The 22,898-nt window shown below is 32.3% G+C and overlaps 1 protein-coding gene and 2 long non-coding RNA genes across 4 annotated transcripts; 1 reads left to right on the top strand and 2 right to left on the bottom strand.

Moving 5' to 3' along the window:
• The first annotated feature begins 9,179 nt into the window (after positions 1 to 9,179).
• LOC110230625 lies at positions 9,180 to 21,242 on the top strand. Of its 2 annotated transcripts, XR_002333749.1 has the most exons (7): positions 9,180 to 9,459; positions 9,548 to 9,587; positions 9,784 to 9,828; positions 9,914 to 10,004; positions 12,267 to 12,343; positions 20,130 to 20,217; positions 20,960 to 21,242. It is a non-coding gene; the product is annotated as an uncharacterized LOC110230625 (long non-coding RNA). The 2 variants fall into 2 exon arrangements; XR_002333748.1 differs by having other exon boundaries at positions 9,784 to 10,004.
• On the bottom strand, positions 10,384 to 10,857 carry LOC110230626. The gene is made up of 3 exons (XR_002333750.1): positions 10,691 to 10,857; positions 10,527 to 10,611; positions 10,384 to 10,440 (listed from the first exon to the last, which is right to left on the bottom strand). It is a non-coding gene; the product is annotated as an uncharacterized LOC110230626 (long non-coding RNA).
• On the bottom strand, positions 17,969 to 18,750 carry LOC110230624 (replication protein A 70 kDa DNA-binding subunit B-like). The gene is made up of 2 exons (XM_021034004.1): positions 18,561 to 18,750; positions 17,969 to 18,471 (listed from the first exon to the last, which is right to left on the bottom strand). The coding sequence occupies exons 1-2, from the start codon at positions 18,722 to 18,724 to the stop codon at positions 18,198 to 18,200; spliced, it is 438 nt and encodes a 145-aa protein (XP_020889663.1). The 5' UTR covers positions 18,725 to 18,750; the 3' UTR covers positions 17,969 to 18,197.
• Positions 21,243 to 22,898: the final 1,656 nt, after the last annotated feature.

Raw genomic sequence — 22,898 nt, forward strand, 5'->3', positions numbered from 1 at the left:
ACTATATGGTGAATGAACTTTTATATCGCAAAAACCCTAATTTTAGAAAGAAAAATAGCGAACTCGAATTTGAAAAGAATAAATGATAAATTAAATTATTTTCCTTTATTGTTATTTCAGTATAACGATTTTATTTAAATTTAAGTTGAGTTTATGAATATTAGGTTTTATTTTACCACTTATGAAAAGGTGAGGGTTTAAAAACCCACAAAAAAAGTTGAGGGTTTTTGATATGTTTTAGGAAAGGTGAGGGTTTTTCTACCCATTTTTCCTGAAAATATAGATCATTTATATGAATCTCATTATATTTTAGTAATCTTTAGAATTAATTCGTAAACTAACACCAAAAATCAAGTGAAATACTATTACATGTCTAGTTAAAAGATGAAAAATCCATTAAAATATAGGGAGAGTTTACAAAATATACTCAAATTTTAATATCATAAATCCCTAGTTACATGTAAGAAATATTTTGCATAAATAATAATAATTTCCATATGTTTAAATAATTTTTTTTATTTAAATGTTAGATTTATCACTAAATTTTGTTTTCCATGAGAAAATTATTTTGTATTCCTAGATGATATCTTATTATATAAAATATGATTTTCAAAGTTAGTAACTCATATGATCGTACCACGTGTCAAATTTATCGATCTCAGATTTTGACATGTGTAAATAAAAAATTTCCTTTTATTTAGTTTTTAAAAAAGGAAAGTATAAATATATATCTTATATCAAACAATTCCAAGAATCTAAAGAAGACATTTATAAGAAAATTATACGTATATCTTATTATATAAAAATAGAAATTATAAAATTATTTACTAATTCTAATTTAAGTTACTAATTCTAAAAGAAAAATACTATTTTCTTAAAAATAAAAAAGTATTTAAGAACATACTAATTATAAAATTAATTAATAAAATACGATAATTAAGAAAATTATACAAAAAATTATTAATCTTAAAAGAAAAATTATACTCATCTCTAAACAAATAGATTGTCTCCTAATTTTTCACCAAACAAAATAGTTTCTTCAAAAACACCACAACTGCTCCTATTTATTTAGTTCTTTTTTTTTTTTTTTTTTATATAAATACATCATCAATTATTGATATGTGATATTTTTTTGAGAAATTTCTTAAAATACCACGCTTTCAATTTTTTTTTTTTTACGAAAAATACCACTATTAGTTTAATGTTCGAAAAATATCACACAATTTTTTGTTTTTTTTTTTAAAATACCACAAACACAAAAATTGATTTTCAAGGGTTCAAATTTAAGTTTTTATGTTTGGGTTGATTATTTTAGATTTAATGTATAGTTTATATGGGGTTTGGTTTAGTATTTAGGGTTTAGCTTTGAAGGTTAAATTCTAATTTTATTTTTGTGGTATTTTTGGGAAACCCAGAAATTAAGTGGTATTTTACAATATTATATTATTAAGTGTGTATTTTTGAGAATTGTCATATATTTTCATTATAAATACTTTTTGAGTTAAACAATTTTAATGGTTAAAGAAACTATGTAAAAGTGAAAGTAAAGAAACATATCATTGGCTTAATATGTTAATAGAGACATTTTTTAAGTGGTGGTAAACTCATGCAACACTAAAATATGATTGAGTGTTGAAAATACATTTTGAGTGGTAAATGTGGATGTCGGATTCACACACTCAAGTATTTTTATTATATAGGAAAGATTATTCTTGAGGGACAAAAAATAAGAATGTAAAAGGCTTATGAATTGCTACAAAAATTGCTATAGTATTTCTCGCTCAAGAGAACCCTCCCTTTTTACATGGCCATTGGCCTTTATATTTATACATAGAAGAATGACATTTAATGGGCTAATTAAGTATAATTATTCTCTCTTAAACGTGACCGTTTTGGTCTTTGACTTTAATGATAAACGTTCGAATTTGAATTGATTCTGATCTTCATGGGCCTCGCCTTTTGGCCCAAATGTCCTTGGACCGATTTGACCATGACTTCGTCTCCGGAGTGGTGTTGAGGTGCAGTCACTTCGGATTCTCCTTATAGTGATAACCACTTCGACTGTTCTTTTGACTTGTGGATCTAATGGGCTTTATCCTTTATTGGCCGTTATCCTGACTAGGTGGCAATCTTTGGTTGGTTCCGAACATTTGGTGCGGGATCCGACACCAACAGTAAACTATTAAATTTTTAAATAAATGTAAATAAAATGACGGTTTGATATGTGGTTTATATGTGAAATATTTCATGAAAAAGTTATGGAATCATATTTTAAGCGAAATTGCAAACCATGTTTCTTGAGATTTAACAATAATAATAACTAATATTTTGGCAAGTATTTTGGTGATTGGTAATTTAAATTAACTTGATTATTATAATAAATGCACTAATAAAATTAAAATATAGAAATGCAAATAAGGGTATTAAAGCAAAAAGATGAATATATAAACAAATTTTCTCTTTAGTTAATAATTTATCTTCTTATTTCTAAAAAATATTTTCTATTCACAATAAAAATTTAATATACATTTTTTGTTAAATTTAATTTTATTTCATAAATTTAAACCCGTACATCGGGCGGATCCTAATCTAGTATTATATATTATAGAATATAGTATATCTTGGAATTGGGATATATATATATATATATATTGTTGGAATAAGCTTGAAGAAATAACTTGTGCGACAAGTTATTTATTAAAAGAAGAGAAATGTTTAAGTCTTTAGGATTTATCTTGAAATATTGTTTAGGAGTTATGTAAACAATTGTTAGTTTGTAAGGTTTGAGAGATTGAGAGAACTTGAGGGCTTAGTTTTGAGCAAGTTTCTAAAGCATAATAAGAAGAGAGTAATTCTTAATCCTTGAGTTCATATATAATCGTCTTAAACACTTGATATTTATTCCAAGTTTTATGTTTTGAACTTGATTCATGATTTCATGGTCTCCCTTCAATATTCTCATTTGAAGTTCCATGCAGAAGAATTATATATGCATGGCAGAATTATGCGAGAACTTTACACTATATATGAAGCAAGGTATGGAAGAATGAACAAAGATCAAACAACCAACCGGCTGACATCTTAGCACGAAGTGACATTACAGATAATGCTTCTTTCTATTATCATTACTACGTTCCTCATATAATATGTAATGCTTTACATTCAAACAATGTATCAATTTACTACAAGAAAAAATGAATTTAGCGACTACACAAAACGTAACTAAAGAGTCGCTAAACCCATAATTACGACTGATTGACGACTAAAACACGTTGTCGCTGAACACTGCGTCGCTAAAATTAGTGGTAGGAAAACAGTCGCTATTTAGCGACCATTCCGCGACCACTGTTGGTCGTCGCTAGTCGATCGCCAAACAGTCGCTAATTTAGCTACTGGTTTGCGATAAACAAGCCACTAAATGGCGACTGGTTTGGCGACTGAATTGGTGACTGAACTGCAGTCACTTTGCGACTGATTAGAGGTTTATTTATCGTTTTAGCCTGCTATTTTCGATTCCAGTTACGCATTTATAATCAAAACCAAACATACAAAAAATAACCTTGGAATTAAAACAGAAAACATAACAAACATAAAAATAATACTTGTTCAAAACAAAACATTAGTAGCAAGAGTACTTGTACCATCACCACCAACAAACTTAACCAAATATCAAGTTCAAGTTTTTAAGTTGAGAGGAGAGAAAGCTAAGGGACATTAGTAGCAGGAGTAGTAGCAGAAGTAGTAGGAGGGACCTCTGAATGATCATCCGCAGGAGTTGATTGAGACTTGAGGAAGGCCAAAAAATTTGGGCCAGTTTCACTCAAGTACTTCTTCACCATCGTCAAGTTTTTGATCTCAGCTGTAACCCGCAATGCCTCTGCTTCACGTTCTGCTTGTAGAGCTGCTTGTTCCTCTATCTTGCGGTTAGCATCCTCAAGCTGTGATTGCAGGGTTGTGAAAGAAGAAGTGCTTCATGGGTACTTACGCTTCCCGTTGATGTAAACCCCTAAGCTTCCAACTCCAAAGTATTCCCCTCTATCATTTGTGACAGTAGACGGCATAACAAAAGAAAGAGTATTAGTCCTTAACATGAGAAAAAAACAACCATAAATAACCACATAATTACTTGAAGGAAGATCTCATCCTCCTCCTCTTGAGATAGCTTAGAGCGACGTGAAGTACCATCAGATTGTTCATCATTCTCATGAAGGGCAACCAACTTAGCTGCCTTGTTCTTAAGATATGCCTCACAGATTTCATGCGGCTTCCTATCCACAAATGTCCCATCCTTCTTGGTATGAGTCCTGATGAACACTTCACCAATAGTAGGCGGTTTTCCCAATTCAACTTCCTCAAATGTTGTAACATAGATGTCACAATGTAACTAAACAAAACAAATTTAAAACAGATTTGTAACTTACCATCTCTTGCTCTACTTGTAAGAAGGACTTCGGACCAAATACATGCTTGTGAGGACCAAGGCCATTATGGTCAGACATTCTAGCTGCGGATGTGGTTGAACTCTTTTCTATGGCTTCTTCAGTGTCCCAATAGTCACACATCTCTTTCCACAGTTTTTTCTCAATCTAATACGGCTTCTCTCTTCTTGTCGCTGCCTTACTAACCATGTCTTTCATACGAAGTTGAATGATCTTATAGAATTTGGCTTCAACCACAAATGATCTTATAAAATTTGGCTTCAATCACACATGTTAGTGAGGGATGCCAGGTGTGTTGTTTCTACAAAACAAGAGGAGAGTGAAGCAGATTTTAGTGATCAGAAAACCAAAACTGAAGTATAAATACAGTAGTAGAAGAGGGATAGAAATTTAATGCAAATTCGAGGAAGTCTCTTTCTCTTATTCTAGTTTGCACACAGCTCCAACTGTAGTATGATCCATCAAACTTGTTTGTAAAACACTTGGTGATCTTCCGGGTCAGTTTACCATTATCCTATCAGTGTTTTTTTAGTTTTCCTCGAATATTTGAGAAAGTTCTTTTTAGAATTCGAATCAGTCATCAACCACACTGTCCAGCTTGCCATCAATACAAAAATATATTAAAAAACTGGTCGTTACTATAAATAATTATTATATGTTTTGGATATTCTCAATTTTTGAATTTTATGTTTATCTGAGGTTATTAATCAGTTACCAACCATTTATTCTATATGTTAGACTTATACGGAACTTGAAATTGATCACTAAGTAGAGTAAAGTTCAACATGCCTCTTTGTTGGAAAAACGGCTTTTCATACCTTAATCTAATAAGTATGTTCAATTCATACATTAACTATACCTCTGTACAGATACATATCTCAACTAAGAAAAAATTCAAATTTGCTATATGCCACCATTTATTTACTTCTTCTTCGTTTTTCCTCTCTACTGGAATTACTATTTGAGGATTTTCCAAAGTCCAAGATCCTTTAATGGCGCCATCAGCTTGTTCATATTAGCATTTTAATTTTCTTAAAGTTTCTAAATTGTAGTTAGTTTAATAGATTTCGAACTTGAACAATTGAAATTCCAACTTGAACAAATTCATGATGTAATTGTAGAACTCTAGATTTCTATAAATCTACATATTGTGATTCCAGTAGAGATAAAGAAGAAGGAGAAATAAATAAATGTTGGAAACGTCGTTTTGTCTCAAATTTTAGGTGTTTAATTTGGTTAAGATTTAAACGGTATAGTTAATGATATTAGCATCTACGTATGTTACAATAGACATAATGTTAACCACATCTCAGGATATGCATGTTATTGCACGAAACAAAAAGATTAGGTAGTGAATTTAAATTTTTGCTTAGTTTGGGTATGTATCTGCACAAAAGTATAGTTAAGGTATGAATTGAACATACCTATTGAGTTGAGGTATGAAAAAGTCGTTCTTCCCCTCTTTGCCACTCTGATTTTTGGCAGAGTAATGAAGGAAAAAAAAAAGTAATCTGGAAATTAAAAAATACAATGAATTATACCAATATAACTTACATTTTCTGAGGATCTACGTCTTCGAGGAAACAAACACTCCCTCAAACCGGGCCTTGTGGCCTAGTGGTAAAGGGGTCACAGCTGTGACTTCCGCCACCGGGGTTCAAGGCACGGCCACTGGCAGGTTTACATAGGGGAATTGCCAGCCTCGTGGGATTAGTCTTTGGGCCTAGGAAGCCTTTGGGAGACCCGCGGTTATTCAAAAAAAAAACACTCCCTCAAGCTATTGATATTCATCAAATTACAAGAGCTAACAAAGAAGCTTTGTTTAATACCGAACTATTTAATACTTTTTTTAATTAATAAACTTGTAAATATCATATAGAATGAAATGTTTAGGCTTTACAAAATATAGACCTTAACCTTACTACTGTGGCAAAAAAAAGAAATAAAAAAACAAGAGAGTTAAAGAACTCATTCTAACCACAGTTGCATTAAATTAGAGAATTTGTTGAGATGTCTTCTAGCAGTAATCGAGTTACGAACTACATAATTTATTAGAAGACAAAAGTGCCATTAATCTACTTAATGTATTAATCCTCTTAATGGTCCATATTTTCTTGAAGTTCACTAACAACCCGTTTGCAAGTGACTCCCTCGTAATCTACTTAATGTATTAATCCTCTTAATGGTCCATATTTTCTTGAAGTTCCATTTGAGTAAAGCTTGAACCTCTCCACCAGCAAGAGTATTGCCCACACAAGGGCTATTTAACCCCATGATATAATCTGAATTACGTAATGAAAATAAAATATGAAAATTCAGTAACAAAATTTAAATAATGAATTAAAAAATTACATATAATATTTAAATGATTAAAATCGTACAAAAACGATATATGGAACAATAGAAAAGTACATACATAATAAACAGAAATCTAAATTTACTAGTCTGGCATCCGCAAGCTGAAGAAGAATTTTTAAATAACCTCGAAATCTTTAGATCGACTGTCATCCTCCTCCTTCATATGCGTCATCTTCTCATTGCTTCACGGGATCCTTCGTCGCTTGAAGCAATTCTTGAGTCATGGACAAGGTCGGCCCTGTCATAAAGCAACTAAAGCACAAGCTTTAGGCCACTGAATATAAACTAAATTTTAGGGCCACATTTTTCTAAATGTTATATTTGCTCAGTGGTTATATAGTCCAAAAGTTTATTGTAGGTATAGAATTCGAATCCCTTTGAAGTCACGGTTCCTTCTTTTTTGGGGTAATATTTCCAGCTTCTCTCTTTAATTATCTCTTTATTCTTCTCTTCCCTCCAGTTTTTTTTAATAGATTTTATTTGCTAAAGTGCTCATGCTAATCATTTTCGTAAGAACAACAGAACTAATTACTATCGTCACTGTGATATTCAATATCATATATAACTGTGAGATTCAATATCTATGTTTACGAATCACGAACACGAAAATGACAACAATTACATTTCTGTATATATATTTCTGATTTAATCTATTATTACTCGACTATGAAAACCTAATTAATTACTGAATTTGTTGAAGAAAAAATTAGAAAAGTTTATTTTTGTGAACGGAAATAAATTAGATTGTCTTACGTTGTTAATATATTTAATGTTTTTTTTCATCAACTATATCTGATGATTTACAAAAAAAAATTATAGTGTTTTAATGTTAATTTTTTAATCATTAGTATATAAGAAGTCCACATAGTTTAAGCATGCTTTAGGCCACATAATGTCAAGGACCGGCCCTGGTCATGGAGCTTGCTGGAGTAAACGAGAATGATGTTACACAGCCCTCTGGAATGAAGTCTAAGCCGTGTCGACGTCCTTCTTCTTTACAAAAACATTCTAATATTGAAAACTAATAATTAAAACTAGTTACTTACAGAGATAGAGAAAATGTACTTACTGATTGGTAGAGCTTCTCCATATCAGTTTTTGACACCTCCCTGGACTAGATGGAGAATGCATGCGCCGCGCCCTTAGAGAGGAAAACCTAAGATAACTGCTTGCCAACCTTCTTCTTGACAACCTCGAAGATGGTCTACTAAATCTTCTTGTCGAAGATAGTACTATTGGAATTACCTCCTTAAAGTTACCTCTATAAGGGTTTTATGAGGAAAAAGTTCTCCAAATTCAAACAATTTTGGATTGATGTATGTTTGGAGATCTCTATATATACCGCCTTCATTGATGTTGAAGCCATTTGCTTTTCGTGATGTGATATGTTCTTGTCTAATGGGCCAAGTGTGTGGTTCAAATTTTGTCACCCATCTAAAAAGAATGCACTCCTTGATAAACAAAGCAAGCTATGTAAGGATATAATAGTACTCTGATCGATGAGCTCCTTTTCATAATTATCGTAGAGTGACGGTAGATTTATCTCTTCGGACAAGTTTATTTGGTTAAGGCCACATTTCCATCCTAACTTGTTTTTGGAGTTTAATTTTTTTTTCGAATATTCCTTTTTGTTTTCAGTTTTATATTTGTAAATTAAAGTTTCATAAAAGAAAAAAGATAAACACACAATATTAGTGGTTTTGTGTGGATCATCTACTCCGTTTTAGGAGTGTTAGAGCATCTCCAACCCACATCTATATTTATCTCTAAAATAGAGATTTCTATTTTTTTCTCTATATATAGAGGTGGGAATAGAGAATCTCTATTTTTTTCTCTATAAATAGAGTTAAATTTTTTAGAGGAAAAAATAGAGGAACACATTGGAGTAAAAATAGAGAAAATTTATCTCTATTATAGAAATAGAGCTAAAAATAGGGAAATACATTGGAGATGGTCTTAACCATCTTTTATGAATTAACTAGGTCCGGACCCGCACATACGTGCGGGGTTTTATATTTTGAAAGATGCGGGTTGAATATTTTTTGTATAACGTATAGTGAAAACGGGTCTAACATTTAGTGTTGGAAAACGTATGTATGGGGTTTTTTGTTTGATTGGTTAAAAAGATTGGAAAGAATAATTAGTAAGAATTTAGTAATTTTGATTGGTGAATGATTGGATATCTTGGTTTGGTTTTGTTGAATTATTGAGAAAGTTGCAAAATTGGTTGTAATATTTGTGAAACGAAATTATTATTCTGAGTTTTATTGTATATTTTTATTTCTTAAACTAAAAAATGATTTGTTTGGTGAAATAAAATTATTGTTTGTAATTTGATGCATATTTCATAAATATAAATGATTATAATTCAGATAAAGGCCCGTTAATGATTCCCCTTTTAATTAGGATTGGGCTGGATTTTTGATAGACCCATTTAGAGATCCATGGTTTCGTTTTTGTTTTTTAATACAGAATCAAATGTTTTTTTTTTCTTTTGGACAGAAGTGATTATAGCACGATTCTTTGTCTTATGGTCTTCAAAGAATGAATCCCTAAAAATCAGAAGCTTTTCCGATTTCTCAATCAATGTCAAAAGTTTCGATCATCAATCGAGTCTCTGTACATATAATTTCCATATCAGATTCGGAATTTCTCCAAAGAGGTAAGGTTTTTAGAGATTCTTCTTCAATCAATCTATTTTTATAATCTGTTGATTCATTTACAATCTTTGTAATTCTGTGTTTCAACAGAGATCTTGGGCTATTACTGTGGGTATACGAACTTGCATGAGTAAGTATTTTCAATTATATTTGTTGTTTAGATCCGTAATTGCATGTCTATAATTTTTGTGTTTATTCGGGTAACTCTATCTATTATCAAAATCTTCTATGCGTTGGAGTGAAAAGAGGCTATAATTTGATTTTGTATAGATTTAGGCAATAGATTTTGTTTCCTAATATTTAATTTGTTCCTAAATTGATTTTAGATAATGATTGGATGATGATTTTGTCTGAGGAAGACGATTTACAAAGTTAAGCTTTCTATTACAGCTCTTACATAACAAAACAATGTCTTAATATATATGGTTCTGATTTTACCAAATACAATGTTTACAGAGAAGGCAAAATATTCGAGTTGATTTCAATCTGAGAAGACAAATTTGATGTCCTTTAGTAGCCATAACGGAATCTGGAAGCTATTTTAAAGGTTAGATTATGTAATCTCTTTCTGAAATTGTAGAGTTGTTATATAAAACATATAGTTGTCAATCTATACTTTTAAATATTGATATTGCGTAGCTTAACAATTATGAGTACAATATAGTTTTTAGAAAACTTACTTAAATTTAGGGAATATACTAATTAAACTTTTTATGGAAAACAGAGTAAAATAGAGATTAAATACAAAAGAAACAAATAGGGTAGGTTTAAGTCGATTACAAAAGGAGTTTTCCATACCTCCAAGGAAGTTTTTAAAAAGACAGAGTTCATCTCCTCTAAAAATGTAAAAAGAAACAACATAAACTAAGAGAAACTGAAGTAACCTTGCAAATCCAATCCCTCCTTCCTTCACATGTTAGTTCTCATCAACCATCTCCATCATCACATCCTCTTCGTCACTTGATCCATCGTCGAATGATCGCCTGCAAAAAAACATATGCTTTATGTTTACCTAGGCTATGAATCTCAACCAAAATATAAGCCAATTATAAGAGAATTTTTAACTTACAGATAACTTGGAATGTCAAGTTCATAAAAGATTGGATCAATGTATAGACGTGAACAGCCATATTCACTCATTAAAACATTGTTTCCTATAGGAAAAAAAAAGATTCAGTCAATGTAACTAATAAAATTGTAAAGTCAGTTCATAAAACTATAATAAGAACCAACCACAGTAAGAAGTTATTCTCCAGAAACGCAAGACTGCAACAATCTTATCATAGTTGTAGTTTATTCCGCTTATTTTCTGAGACCAAGTGTTCACAAAGAACTCACACCACTTTCCCACAGCTACGCATTTTATTGTCTCCCCCCTAGATTAAAAGTTTAATTTCCAAACAAAAGAACAGTCAATCCAATTTCTTAAAGTAATTTAAGAACAACCATTGAAATTCTGTTATAGAGGGTAAACTAAACTTACACATTATTTTTAATTTTGAAGCAGACATAGCGAGATTCATAGTCTGTTTCTCCTCTGCGACACACATATGGAAACCTTCCTATGGTGGAAACAGCAGAGATAACTCCCATAGCATCTAAGTAAAAATTAAAGGAAAATGGTCATATAAGTCTTCATATATAATAAATCTTGGTATAAAACATTTAATTTCACAAATTATTACCAAAGACAGAGTTTTTATCATCTTCATGAGCATTTCTGACAGTATCAGGCCAAACAAAGTTCCAGTAATTGTTCCAAGACTTAGATCTAACAGGCCACATGGTAGTTCCACTCAAAAACTTAACCTGAAGTGGCATAGTTGAATATCTGACTTGGTTTTTAGGTATGATGACTTGAAAGTCAGTCATGTAGTACCAAACGTCTTGTTTGAGTCCTCGCTGAAAGTTCCAGAGGTAGTAACCTTGTGGAATTGTTGCGTCCATTAAATTCCCCTATACAAAGGAAAGAAACAAATTAGATAAGTAGTTTTTCAACCCTAGAACATGATTTTAAAAAGGTGTAAAACAGAACAATAGAATTAGAAACAAACCTTCTCATCTGCGAGAATCATTGTAGTTAGATCACCATTGAAAGGAGGATTATGATGCCAGATACTCATTATCTTAACACAAACCCTCCACTTTGTGGAATGTCTTCGCAAATCAGAGAGAAGGTGCATTTTCTCCATAGTTTCTAAAAGATTTTGTTTTGCTTTCAACTGGGAAGATATCTCTGTAAATCTAAAATCTCTCAACGCATATATATAGATATAGATATATTGGTTAAGAGACGCAAAGGATTAAAATAAAAAGAAAAGGAAACTGAATCGTTAATAGAATATATAAAATATAAAAATTTGAAAAGACTGATGCAAATCATTGCTAATTATTACAAAAGGATACAGTTTACATTTTTCAAGATACACCCAACGATTTAGATTTGCCTAGATTGTATAAACCGTCAAATATGGAAGTTTCTTTAGTTTTTGTTATTCATGATAGATTTTTTATATAATAGATTATATATAAGTAAAATATATAAGTAAATATGTACTTAAATAATAGTATCGATTTTTTGTAACAGGATCTAGATTTGCCTAGATTGTATAAACCGTCAAATATGGAAGTTTCTTTAGTTTTTGTTATTCATGATAGATTTTTTATATAATAGATTATATATAAGTAAAATATATAAGTAAATATGTACTTAAATAATAGTATCGATTTTTTGTAACAGGATCTAGTTTTTGCTATTTGTTAGTTACAATTATAATGGTACTGATGCTAGATAATTCTATGTTTACAGACCAGGCAACATCTTTAAAGAAGGCAAATGTGAAAGCAATGATAAAGCTAGTCCAGCTTCTGAAAGCACTGATAAAGGTTAGTGAGGTCTAAATGATTCAAGAAGTATTTAGATCCACAATTAAATATGAAGTTGTCGTGATGTGTTAATTGTTTTTCGAAAATGATTTTACTATATTCTCTGTTGACATGTATGTTAAATTCTGCAATTGGTTGATAAGATATTAAAGTAATACTACTTGTTTATATGAATTAACAGAATATTTAGATTCTGTATATGTTTTTGGAATTAGTAAACTTTTAATAGTTTACCTTTTTGTACTTAATATGATTTAAATGTAAATGAAAAATTATTTAAAACAAAGTTATGCTGATATTAATAATCAAAATTTCTGAATCTATATTATTAAAAGAGAATTGAGAGAATAACAGACCAAGTTTGGTAAAATAATCTCTTCAATGGAAGTCGTAGATTGAAGAGATTACTACCAAATTTCCATTTCCATACCAGCTTCTACCTGTTCAGACAACCAATAAGAAATTAGTAAAGTGTAACAGGTGAAAATAATAATCAGTTTTTATTGATTGTTACCTCTTAAACCAAATGTCTTTTGCAATGTGTAAGCTTATAGGTTCTGAAAGACTTCCTTAAACACCACATTCAACGTTTCCTTGTGCGGCTTTCCTTCTTTGTCCACTATGAGTATCTTCAGTCCTTTTTTTGAAGTTACCCTTGAGATAGCTACATAGAGTTGGCCATGAGAAAAGCATGGCCTTGGTAGATAGATGCCAACCTTATTCAACGATTGTCCCTGGCTTTTATTAATGGTCATAGCAAAAGCAACTGCTATTGGAAGTTGTCTTCGACGCATTTTAAACGGAAGTTTAGTATCAGATGGAGATATCAATATCCTGGGAAGGAGGACTTTATCTCCGACTCTATCACCTGTAATAATGACAGCCTCAATGACTTTATCACCCATTTGTGTTATTTGCAGTCTAGTGCCATTCATTAGCCCTCCTCTTGGATCTAAATTTCGTAGTAACATCACAGGACAACCAACTTTCAACCTTATACCATGATTTGGCAATCCAGATATCTTTAGACCGTTCAAAAACTCTGATGTCAACACGGGATTATTTGTACCTCCAATATCAGAAGGATCAACAGAATCTGAACTTAGGTATAGTTGTTCATCACCTACAAATAATTTAAAATGTCTTTATAATACATCATATCTCAATGAAATGCCTAAAATATTAAGAGTAGTGGAGACTAACCTTCGAGTTGATCAAGCATATAATCGTTGACAATACCCACATCTTCATTGGTAGGACATAAAATAGCCCTTTGTTGGAAAAATACAGGATCGGTTTCATCCTTCAATAACTTAGGATCTCCATAAACTTCCCTGCTTATTGCCTCAATTGGATTATCAGCGTTTGTGATCAAAAACTCTTTTGGAATTTCTATCATCACTTCTCCATCATTAGGCTGTGCTATCTTACCATCACCAACTGCTAGAATCCACTCTGAAAATTCTTTTATATCCTTAGCCTCACTTGGACTCAAATCCTTTGAAAGTAGCCTCATATTTTTCGTGAGTTTCAGAACTTTGCAATGATTCCAAAGATAAGAAGCATTAAGTGCAGCCATACAAATTTCTGCTCTCGAAGCACCATGTATCACAGGTAGTACTTGTCTGAAATCTCCACCAAAAACAACTACTTTGCCACCAAACGGTTTGTTTCCACCACCTTTAATAATGTCTTTGAAACTCCTATCCATAGATTCAAAACAATGCTTACTCATCATTGGAGCTTCATCCCAAATTATCAAAGACGCTTCTTCTATTAATTCTGCCTGATTTGAACCTTTCTCAATATTACATACAGTGAAGTCGTCTGGATTTATTGGAATACCAAACCGAGAGTGCGCTGTTCTCCCACCAGGTAACAATAGAGAAGCAATGCCGCTGGAAGCCACATTTAGCACAATAGAACCTCTAGATCTTACAGAAGCTGAGAGTGTCGTATATATAAAAGTTTTACCAGTTCCACCAAAGCCATAGACAAAGAAGACACCTCCCTTGTCATTATCAACAGCATCGATGATCTCTAAATAAACACTCTTCTGCTCATCTGTCATTTTCTGCAACGATTCTTCAAGTTTTTCCTTCTGTTCATTGCTATCGTAGCTTTTTTCATCAAGTATCAAGACATTACTATCATCAATTTCCTCATCAGGTAACTGTGGCATTGTTCTGAAAGCTGTTAGAGATGTTCCATTGCTTCGTAAGATGCTGTTGATTTCTTTTAAAGCCAACATCTGTTTTTGCTCGTCCGTAAGTGTTAGTTCTGTGTCCCAAAAATATGTAAAAAAACAGTGTTATTTGTAAGACAGAATAATCATGACAAAAACTACTTAAAATTGCAAAGTAACAACTCTTTAAACCAACCAAAGAGACTAAATTATTTGATCAAAAATTACCTGGTCTTTTAAAGTACTCTCTCCTTTTTCTTTCGATGTCTTCTGATAGAAGTTCCCATGTTTTTTCCCAAACAACTTCTGGTTGAGATAAGCTGGTAGACTGGAGCATTACAACAAACATACAACGCAAGTAGTTTCCAGTAGCCCAAAAACTGGTTGTCTTTATTGTATCAATATACTCCTGGTCATCGTCAAGCAAACCCAGAGCATAACATGCCTCCTTGAACGATTTGTACACCACGCCATTCACTGTTTTGATGTCTTCGAAACTTTCAGGTCCAGTTTGATGATTTAGAAGCACTCTTAAATAATAACCTTCCTCATAAATAAGTGGGACATAATTAATCCTTCCGATTGTTTTCCCTGGTCGCTTCCTCATATTGAAAGTTCTTGTTTTACCATCCCAAGTATAATATTCCGGAATCTGAGTATATGTTAGATCTTTGGCTTTAGGACACCGCTTGTTCAATTCAAACCAAGCAAGAAACATCGAATTCTGTAATTCTGATTTTTTCAAAACTGTTTTCACCTCATCATCACCTTTAAAATATAATAGTTGTTTGCCTGGTAGATGGAAGGATAATCTTTGAACAGACGTTGACCTATAATGTATAGGATTTTTCAAGATTCTCCATCCAGCTTCACATGCTGATACATATCTGATACAATATCATAAAACATGTATTAGTTAGAAATGAGTTAAGCATCTAAACTATTTACCTAAATCCAAGTAGATTTTATACCTGCAATTAAAGAAGTCTTGTATTTCATTTTTACTTGTGCCCCCACTGTTTGAACTATCAGACTTCTCTGTAGTAGTTGTAGTCTTTGTAGACTTTTCATTAGGCTCAACAACTACTGAAACTCTGTCCATCCCTTTAGTGATATACTTGAATAAATACTTGATAGAGCCAGTTTGGTTACACCACTCAACATTAATATGAGCTCTGTAGCGAAGCAGCAACTTCTTGTTATAGGGTATAACATATCCGTTGTCACACCTAAATCCACACTTCTCCACAAACAGCTTTGTCTTTCTTCTTCTGTACAAAGGGAAACCTTCTTTATCAACTTTAGTATGTTCTCTAAGTTTTTTTGGGAAAAACTTAGAACATTTCCCTTCAAGCATACATGGTGAATTCTGGTTGACGACGCCACATGGTCCATGAATCATCATGTCTTTTACGACCTCATAAAGTTCTGGTTCTTTAGTCTTGTCAGGAATTTCCGCAGAAATGATTTTATCAATGTCTTCTGGTTTTGGAAACTTAGAACTTGGATGCATCCATATCAATATATGTGCATGAGGAAGACCTCTTTTCTGGAACTCAATTGTATACATTGCTGCGAGAACAACATGAGATAATAATATTAGTTAAACGACATTTAGAAAAATAGCAGAAACAGATAATTAAATTATAGACTGTTAACGCAACTATTAAAATAAATCACTTACATGAAACAGTCTTCCCCAATATATGTTTCTTCGTTAAATCATCCATTAGAGAATTCAGCTTCATTTTGAACATTCTGCTTATGATCTCTGGCCTATCATCGGAATTACAATTTCTATCAGTACAAAAGCTTACCAGCTCAGTCCATTTTGGATTGCATGTGAACGTAATGAATAGGTCAGGAAATCCATAATGATTACATGTAGACATTGCATCCATGTACATGTTCTTCATGTATCTTGGCCCACCAACAAAAGTAGCTGGTAGATAAAATGCTTTTCCTTCTTCATTCATATCTGTCTTTCCTGCTGTTGCCGCCTCTTTAACTGAATCATAGTTAGTAGCTCGTAAACTTGACTGATTCAGTTTAATATATTTGAGCCTATTAGCTTCAATGGTGGTATAAGCATCAACCAAGAACTGCTGGTACAACCGTTTGGACCTTAGCAGGATACTTTGTTCATTCTTTCTCTCTTGTATACGATACGCATACCATTGACGCAAACTTATGCAATCATTCTCCTCAGTTCCTTCGGGCTTGTTTTTCTTTTTACCATGGTTATTCCCTTTCTGAATACCTGTCCTATAACCATCTTCACCCTTTGGAAACAATAGAGGGTATTGTAGAGCAAGATAACATGGTTCTATTTCACTGATTCTTTGTAAATACCCAGATTTTTCTTCAATAATAATGTCACGACTTGGCATACCAATGTGAAAATCACCTGGAATCAGCGCTGCGACCTCCGAAGCTGTTGGCACTGCATATGTTCTTCCATCTTTGACACGGTCACTCACTATTTTCATATGAAAGCTCTGTTCAGGATTGGTATTAAACCTATCACGAGCTTGTCTAAAATGAGCAACGTATGGATTAACTTCATTTAGCAGCTTTATTATCGCCTCAATTATTTCTTTTCTCAACTCTGACTTCTTCTTATATTTCCCAGCAGATTTTCCTTTGCTGAAATATTAATTTAGTTAGCAACGACACTAATACTTACAGAAAAAAACACAAAGTCTGGATACTGTGATGGCTTGTTTTGAGTTAGAAAATGTACCTTAAAATTCCTGCTCTGTTTTCAACTTCATTCTCTGTGTCAACTATATATAGCTGACTAAACTTAGGAAATTCACCTTCTCCAGGTTTCAAACTTCCCATCTGGTGGTAATTCTCTCCTTGTATCTGAAACATATTAGGACCCCTTCCCGCTGTAACAGAATTATCACACTTACCCCCAAGAGAAGTAAATGAAAAAATCATGTTATATGCTCGGATGTTCTCTCTAAAGTGTCTACTCATGTCATCATCATTGGTTAGCAAAGCAAATAACAGTTCTGGTTGATTATGGAGGAAAGGCAGTTTCACAGATCCTTGCAGACAACATTGAGTAAAAATTGGTTTACGAACTTTCTTATGTCTGTTGATGCGTTCGCCATACCACATAATAGCACCGCAGTAGGAACATGAGTAGACAGGATCTCCATGATCTAGATACTCTACAATAACGGGAATAAGTTTAGCATAAGTAAAGTTTGTGTAAGAAAAGAATTAGAAATAAACCAATGATGTAGTACCTGTGTTTTTGTTCTTTCTGATAGAAACATTAGGAGTTTTTATTTCTCCAAAAGCTTTGGTCAAACTTTCATCTAACATTGATAAAAACTCATATCTTTGTTTGACTTCGATTGGGATATCGTCTATGGTTTCATAATCTTCAGATGTTTCTGAATCATTTTCATCGATGGTACTCACTATTTAATTGAAACACGATCCAGCCCTTTAGTGATAAACTTGAATAACTTTTTGATAGATTGATTTTGGTTGCACCTACTAACATTACCTGATCAATAGAGAGGTCATTACGTTGGTCAGTCTGCTGGTCAGAATCTTCAATAGTATCTAGATTGTCAGATTCATTACCCAGCCAAACGGTTGAAACCTTGTAGGTATCATCAGTTTCATTGATGTTTTCCTTTCCAACAGTCACCAGAAACTGGAAAGTCTTTCCAACCAAATCTCTGATTGGCTGAGGCAAGTTTGTAGGATCCTGAATCTGTTATGATAGATTGAAAAAAGTATATAAGATATTTGAATAATATGGTCTATATACATATTAACAATAAATTTGTTTACCTCATCCCACTTCCCTTCCAGCAAATCCTCTGCAGACACACCGATTATCTCTTGTGCACTTTTATCAAAGATAAGACATTTAGTGTCTCCAGTGCTATCCATCACTCCAACGTTTAAAAGATACCTACATATCAAAGGAACAGGAAAGTAGATTATGTACCTAGTTATTATCTGACAAATGTAGATATATATTAGCAAATCTCAAAGTCTTACCTTGGTATCACCTTAGGAGTGTCTTCCTTACATGTTGGACACCAAAACATTTCTTTCTTGCCTTTCTTGACAATCTCATTTTCAACCTTTGGAATCTTATAGGCAGTTTTGCTACACTTGAGGCAACTAAAGAAATACCAAGAATAGTCTGTGTCGATATTCATTATGGTACAAATTATGTTGCACTTTCCAGTCTATTACAAAAAAATAGATAATTAGTAGTATAGACAGAGAATTTAATAGTTTCTAGAAAAAATAATATTATCCAATACAAATACCTCAGCAAAACAAAAGAGTCCAGAGATGGTTTTCCTTGGAAAACGATCATAGTAATCCTTTTTTCTCTGTTCTGCATTCACTTGTTTTGCCTTCGAGTCTTCGATAGTCAGTGGAATAACATCCGGTGGTAAACTATTTTTAACAAATAAAAGAACACGAAATCAACTTTAGATATTATAAAAAGGATTAACAGTTATCTATATTAGTAAAAGAAATGTGATGTTTAAACATATCTTACTTGGCCACAAAATCAAGAACAGCAGGGTAGGTAGCATTGATTTCCAATAGAGACATATCAAATGAATTTGAAACAGCTCTTTCACCTACAAACAGCATGATATTAGTATTTTCACATATGTTCTGATTTCATTTCGATTTCAAAATCATCCATTATTCCCAGTAACAACATTCTATACCTTTAAATGAGTTGATCTTTGCAAGCCGAAGTAAGCATATCACTCTCTCAGTCCCTGCATTTTGACATGCATTATACATTGCCTCAGCAAATCTCCCCCAAAGAGTGCATTTCAGCCTTTCATCACTACAATACAACAAAAATATTGAGAAAGTTTTAAGTTTAGATGTATGTAAGATTAAATAAAAAAGGTAGATTCATGATAAAACTTACTTTGTGTCTCTGAGTTCACACTCAAGTCTCTTTGTGATCTTGTTATTAACATCATGAATTTTCATTTCATTGAAACTAACTACCTGTCCAAGTACATCTGCAAAATAAGAGAGTAATATATTATATTTTCATGAAGAAGTTCCTATTATAATAGAAAAAGAAAATATACAATGGAAAGTAAGATAGATATAGTACCAATTAAGATGTTTTCACTCAATCCTGCTTCATTCAAAATATCTGGAAAGTTTGCCAGATCCACATAAATGTCATCAGAAACAGAAGGAGTGCGACTTATCACAGTTTTTTCCATCATGGACATTTTGAAACCATGTTTTGTGGCTCGATACTTTCCTGTTGATTTGGTTAGCGTAAAATGCTCGATAATACGCCATTCTCCAGAAACTATGAACCTTTGCAGTTTGCTCACTTGTGGCTTCTTAACAGTAGCATGAATCAAAGTACCCTGGCAACAGATAAAAAGAACTCATGTTAATCATCCAGTGATATTGATGATTGATAAATGTTTAATATGTTTCAAAATGATAGTTCTTATACTTACAGCTGTATCAGCAAGAACCATTTCAACTGTCTCCCCGGTGAATTGAGTGTATTGTGTCCACGAATGCACAATCTTAACTTGAATTTTCCAATGTGTTTTGAAGGGCTTAATGTCAGCAAGAGGGGTGAATGCTTGAATAGCTGCCATTTTATTAGAGAAATAGTGAAGTGGTAATGGTAAAGCTTTGAAAGGTGAGTTCTTTCTAATGCAGGTCCCTATATTTATAGTAATCATATGGAGCATTTAGTTTTATTAGGTTTTAGAGAATATAGGCCGTATAATATATTTTGGGATTAGGATCTTAAAGATATATGCTTGATTTAGGGAGATTTATTTGTTTGGTATATCAATATCGAACTGAATATGGATATTGTAGAGATTGTGTGAGTTTGAATACCAACTACTAAGGGAAATATAATAAGTTAGAATTATATATCTTTCAATATAGAGAAATTTGAATGATTGAGTTTTGCATGTAAAGAAATTTTTTAAAATTGGCATTGATAGTTTGTGTTGATATGGAAAGATCTTTGCGAGATTTGGGCGATAATTATCGAATAGGTTACAATATTGTATCTTTCCTATTAATATAGGGTAATAGGAATTAATAAGTTTTGCATTTAATTTGCCGTCTAAATATATATTTTTACATTGGAATGAACTGTTTCCGGTGATATGGTAAGATTTTTGCGAGATTTGAGTGTAATTAATCAAAAAATTAATTGCTAACTTATTCCCGATTTAGAATAAGTAAAGAATATGCTTGATTTGTTATTATATGGAATAGAAATAAATACGTTTTATTTTAGGAAGTGTAAATTATGAGATTTGTTTGTTAAAGCAATATACAGAGTAGTTGATTGATCCGGAAAAATAGTTATGGTATTGTTTGATTTGTGTTGCTAATGTTTTTATTTCGTATTATCTATACAGATTCGGAAATTTGAAGTAAAAGGGATTAACGATGGGCCTGTAGGAAATATCTAAGCCCAATAGGAAATATAGAATCTCATCGGGTCAGATTCACAGACGCAAAAGATCCGAGTGTAGGATCCGGGATCCGCGTCTCGCGTGCGGGAATTTTACAATTTTACCCCTCCACGCAAATTTTTATTTTGTCTTTGAAATTTTAATTGTAATGGCATTCTCTTGTAATTATTTACACTTGGTAAGGTTATTTTTCATGTAATCCTTCCCAATTAATAGTATAGATAATTATGACTTGTGTGAAATGATTGTACGGTTTGATATAAGTTAATGTTTTAGTTTAATAGTTGAATTAGTCAAACTAACTATTAGAGGCAACGTACTATGTACACGCAACAGTAAATAAACAAGAAAAATACCTTTTTCGTCAAAATTTTAAAAAATAGTTTAAATCATATTGTTGACTCTAAATTAATTTTACACCAATAAATTGCATGGATTGATAATTTCTTAATAAATAAGATATGACTTTAATTTCTTATAAGCGAGAGGTTGCCATTCAAACTTACCTTCATTTGTTAAATATAGACTTGGCAATAAAAAATTGCATGAACAGAAAAATCCTCCAATATTATTGCGAGGAAGAAAATGACGTCTCTATGACTCTATATATGTACATATATGGTACGTTAGACTAGGTACACATGCAGCTTGATAGAGAAGACGAAGAAGAATGGGTTCGAAAATATTGAGTATTGGTCTTATTCTATCTCTGTTTCTTCTTTGCTTCTCATCTGAAATTGGAGTCATTGAGGCTACTAGCCGAAAATTAGGTGAGTAATTGATTTCTAAATCTTCTTTTAATATTATCTTAGCTTCATTTATGTATACACTTGTAAAGTTTGTGTTCAAACTTAATATAGAGAAAGCAAAAATTGGCACTCCACCATCTAAAACATGCCGAGGTAAAACACGAGGAGGAGGATCATCTTCTCGAGGGTGGAGGAAGAGACCGTGTCCACGTCTTGCTTGAACATCCACAATAAACCCTTGAATAAGAAGAAAAAAAAAAGATCACTCGTTCATGTTACGTTACCAGTGAAACTGTTGTGCACCTGCAGTGACTTTGAGTTATCTCACACTGTTGTCCATTTATATATATAGACCAAATATTCATACAATAAATCTTCAAACTTTGAGTTAAAATTAAACGAAAGATACAGATTTTTGTTTTGTTGTTTATGTTGAACAAAAATTAAATGAATGATAAATTAAAAAAATAAAATAAAATAAAAAATGTAACAATGAATAAAAGCATTAGACACCAAAAAATCTCGAGGTTATCATAAATTGTCTAAAGCGGATAAACTATATAGAAAATTTTTCGAATAATCGATCTAGAACTCTAACCACTAAATATGATTGAGTAACTATAATTAATGATATCAACGACGAGATCTAAAAATCAAGAAACTTAACCATTGTACGTTTTAGTTCTAAGAGATAATCTACATAATTGTTCGAGTTAATATGTTGGGATGACGATGTATTTCCCCCCCATAACTTTCGTATAGCACCACTTCCACCCAAAGTTTCACTCTCTCTCTCTTTCTCCCCAGAATCAAAGTTCAAAAATTATTTCTCCCCAAATCTAAAATTCGATACATATCTTCACATAATGGTTGGTTTACTGGGTTGACGACGTAAACCCGATACGAAACCAAAAAACCCATAGGCCAAACCGAATTGAAAACCAGAATCGAGTTAATACCCGACCCGTAACCCGTGATATCAACAATTGTTCATAAATCCCCAAATTGAGAAATCACAGAACCCTAAAAAAGCTTTGAATTCAAATCACCACATCAAAGCTCCGATATCAAATCATCACATCGAAGCTCTGATTTCTTGCATCACATTGAAGATTTCAAAGTAATTTCAATGA

Source organism: Arabidopsis lyrata, assembly GCF_000004255.2.
Source record: "Arabidopsis lyrata subsp. lyrata unplaced genomic scaffold ARALYscaffold_2, whole genome shotgun sequence".
Lineage (NCBI taxonomy): Eukaryota > Viridiplantae > Streptophyta > Magnoliopsida > Brassicales > Brassicaceae > Arabidopsis > Arabidopsis lyrata.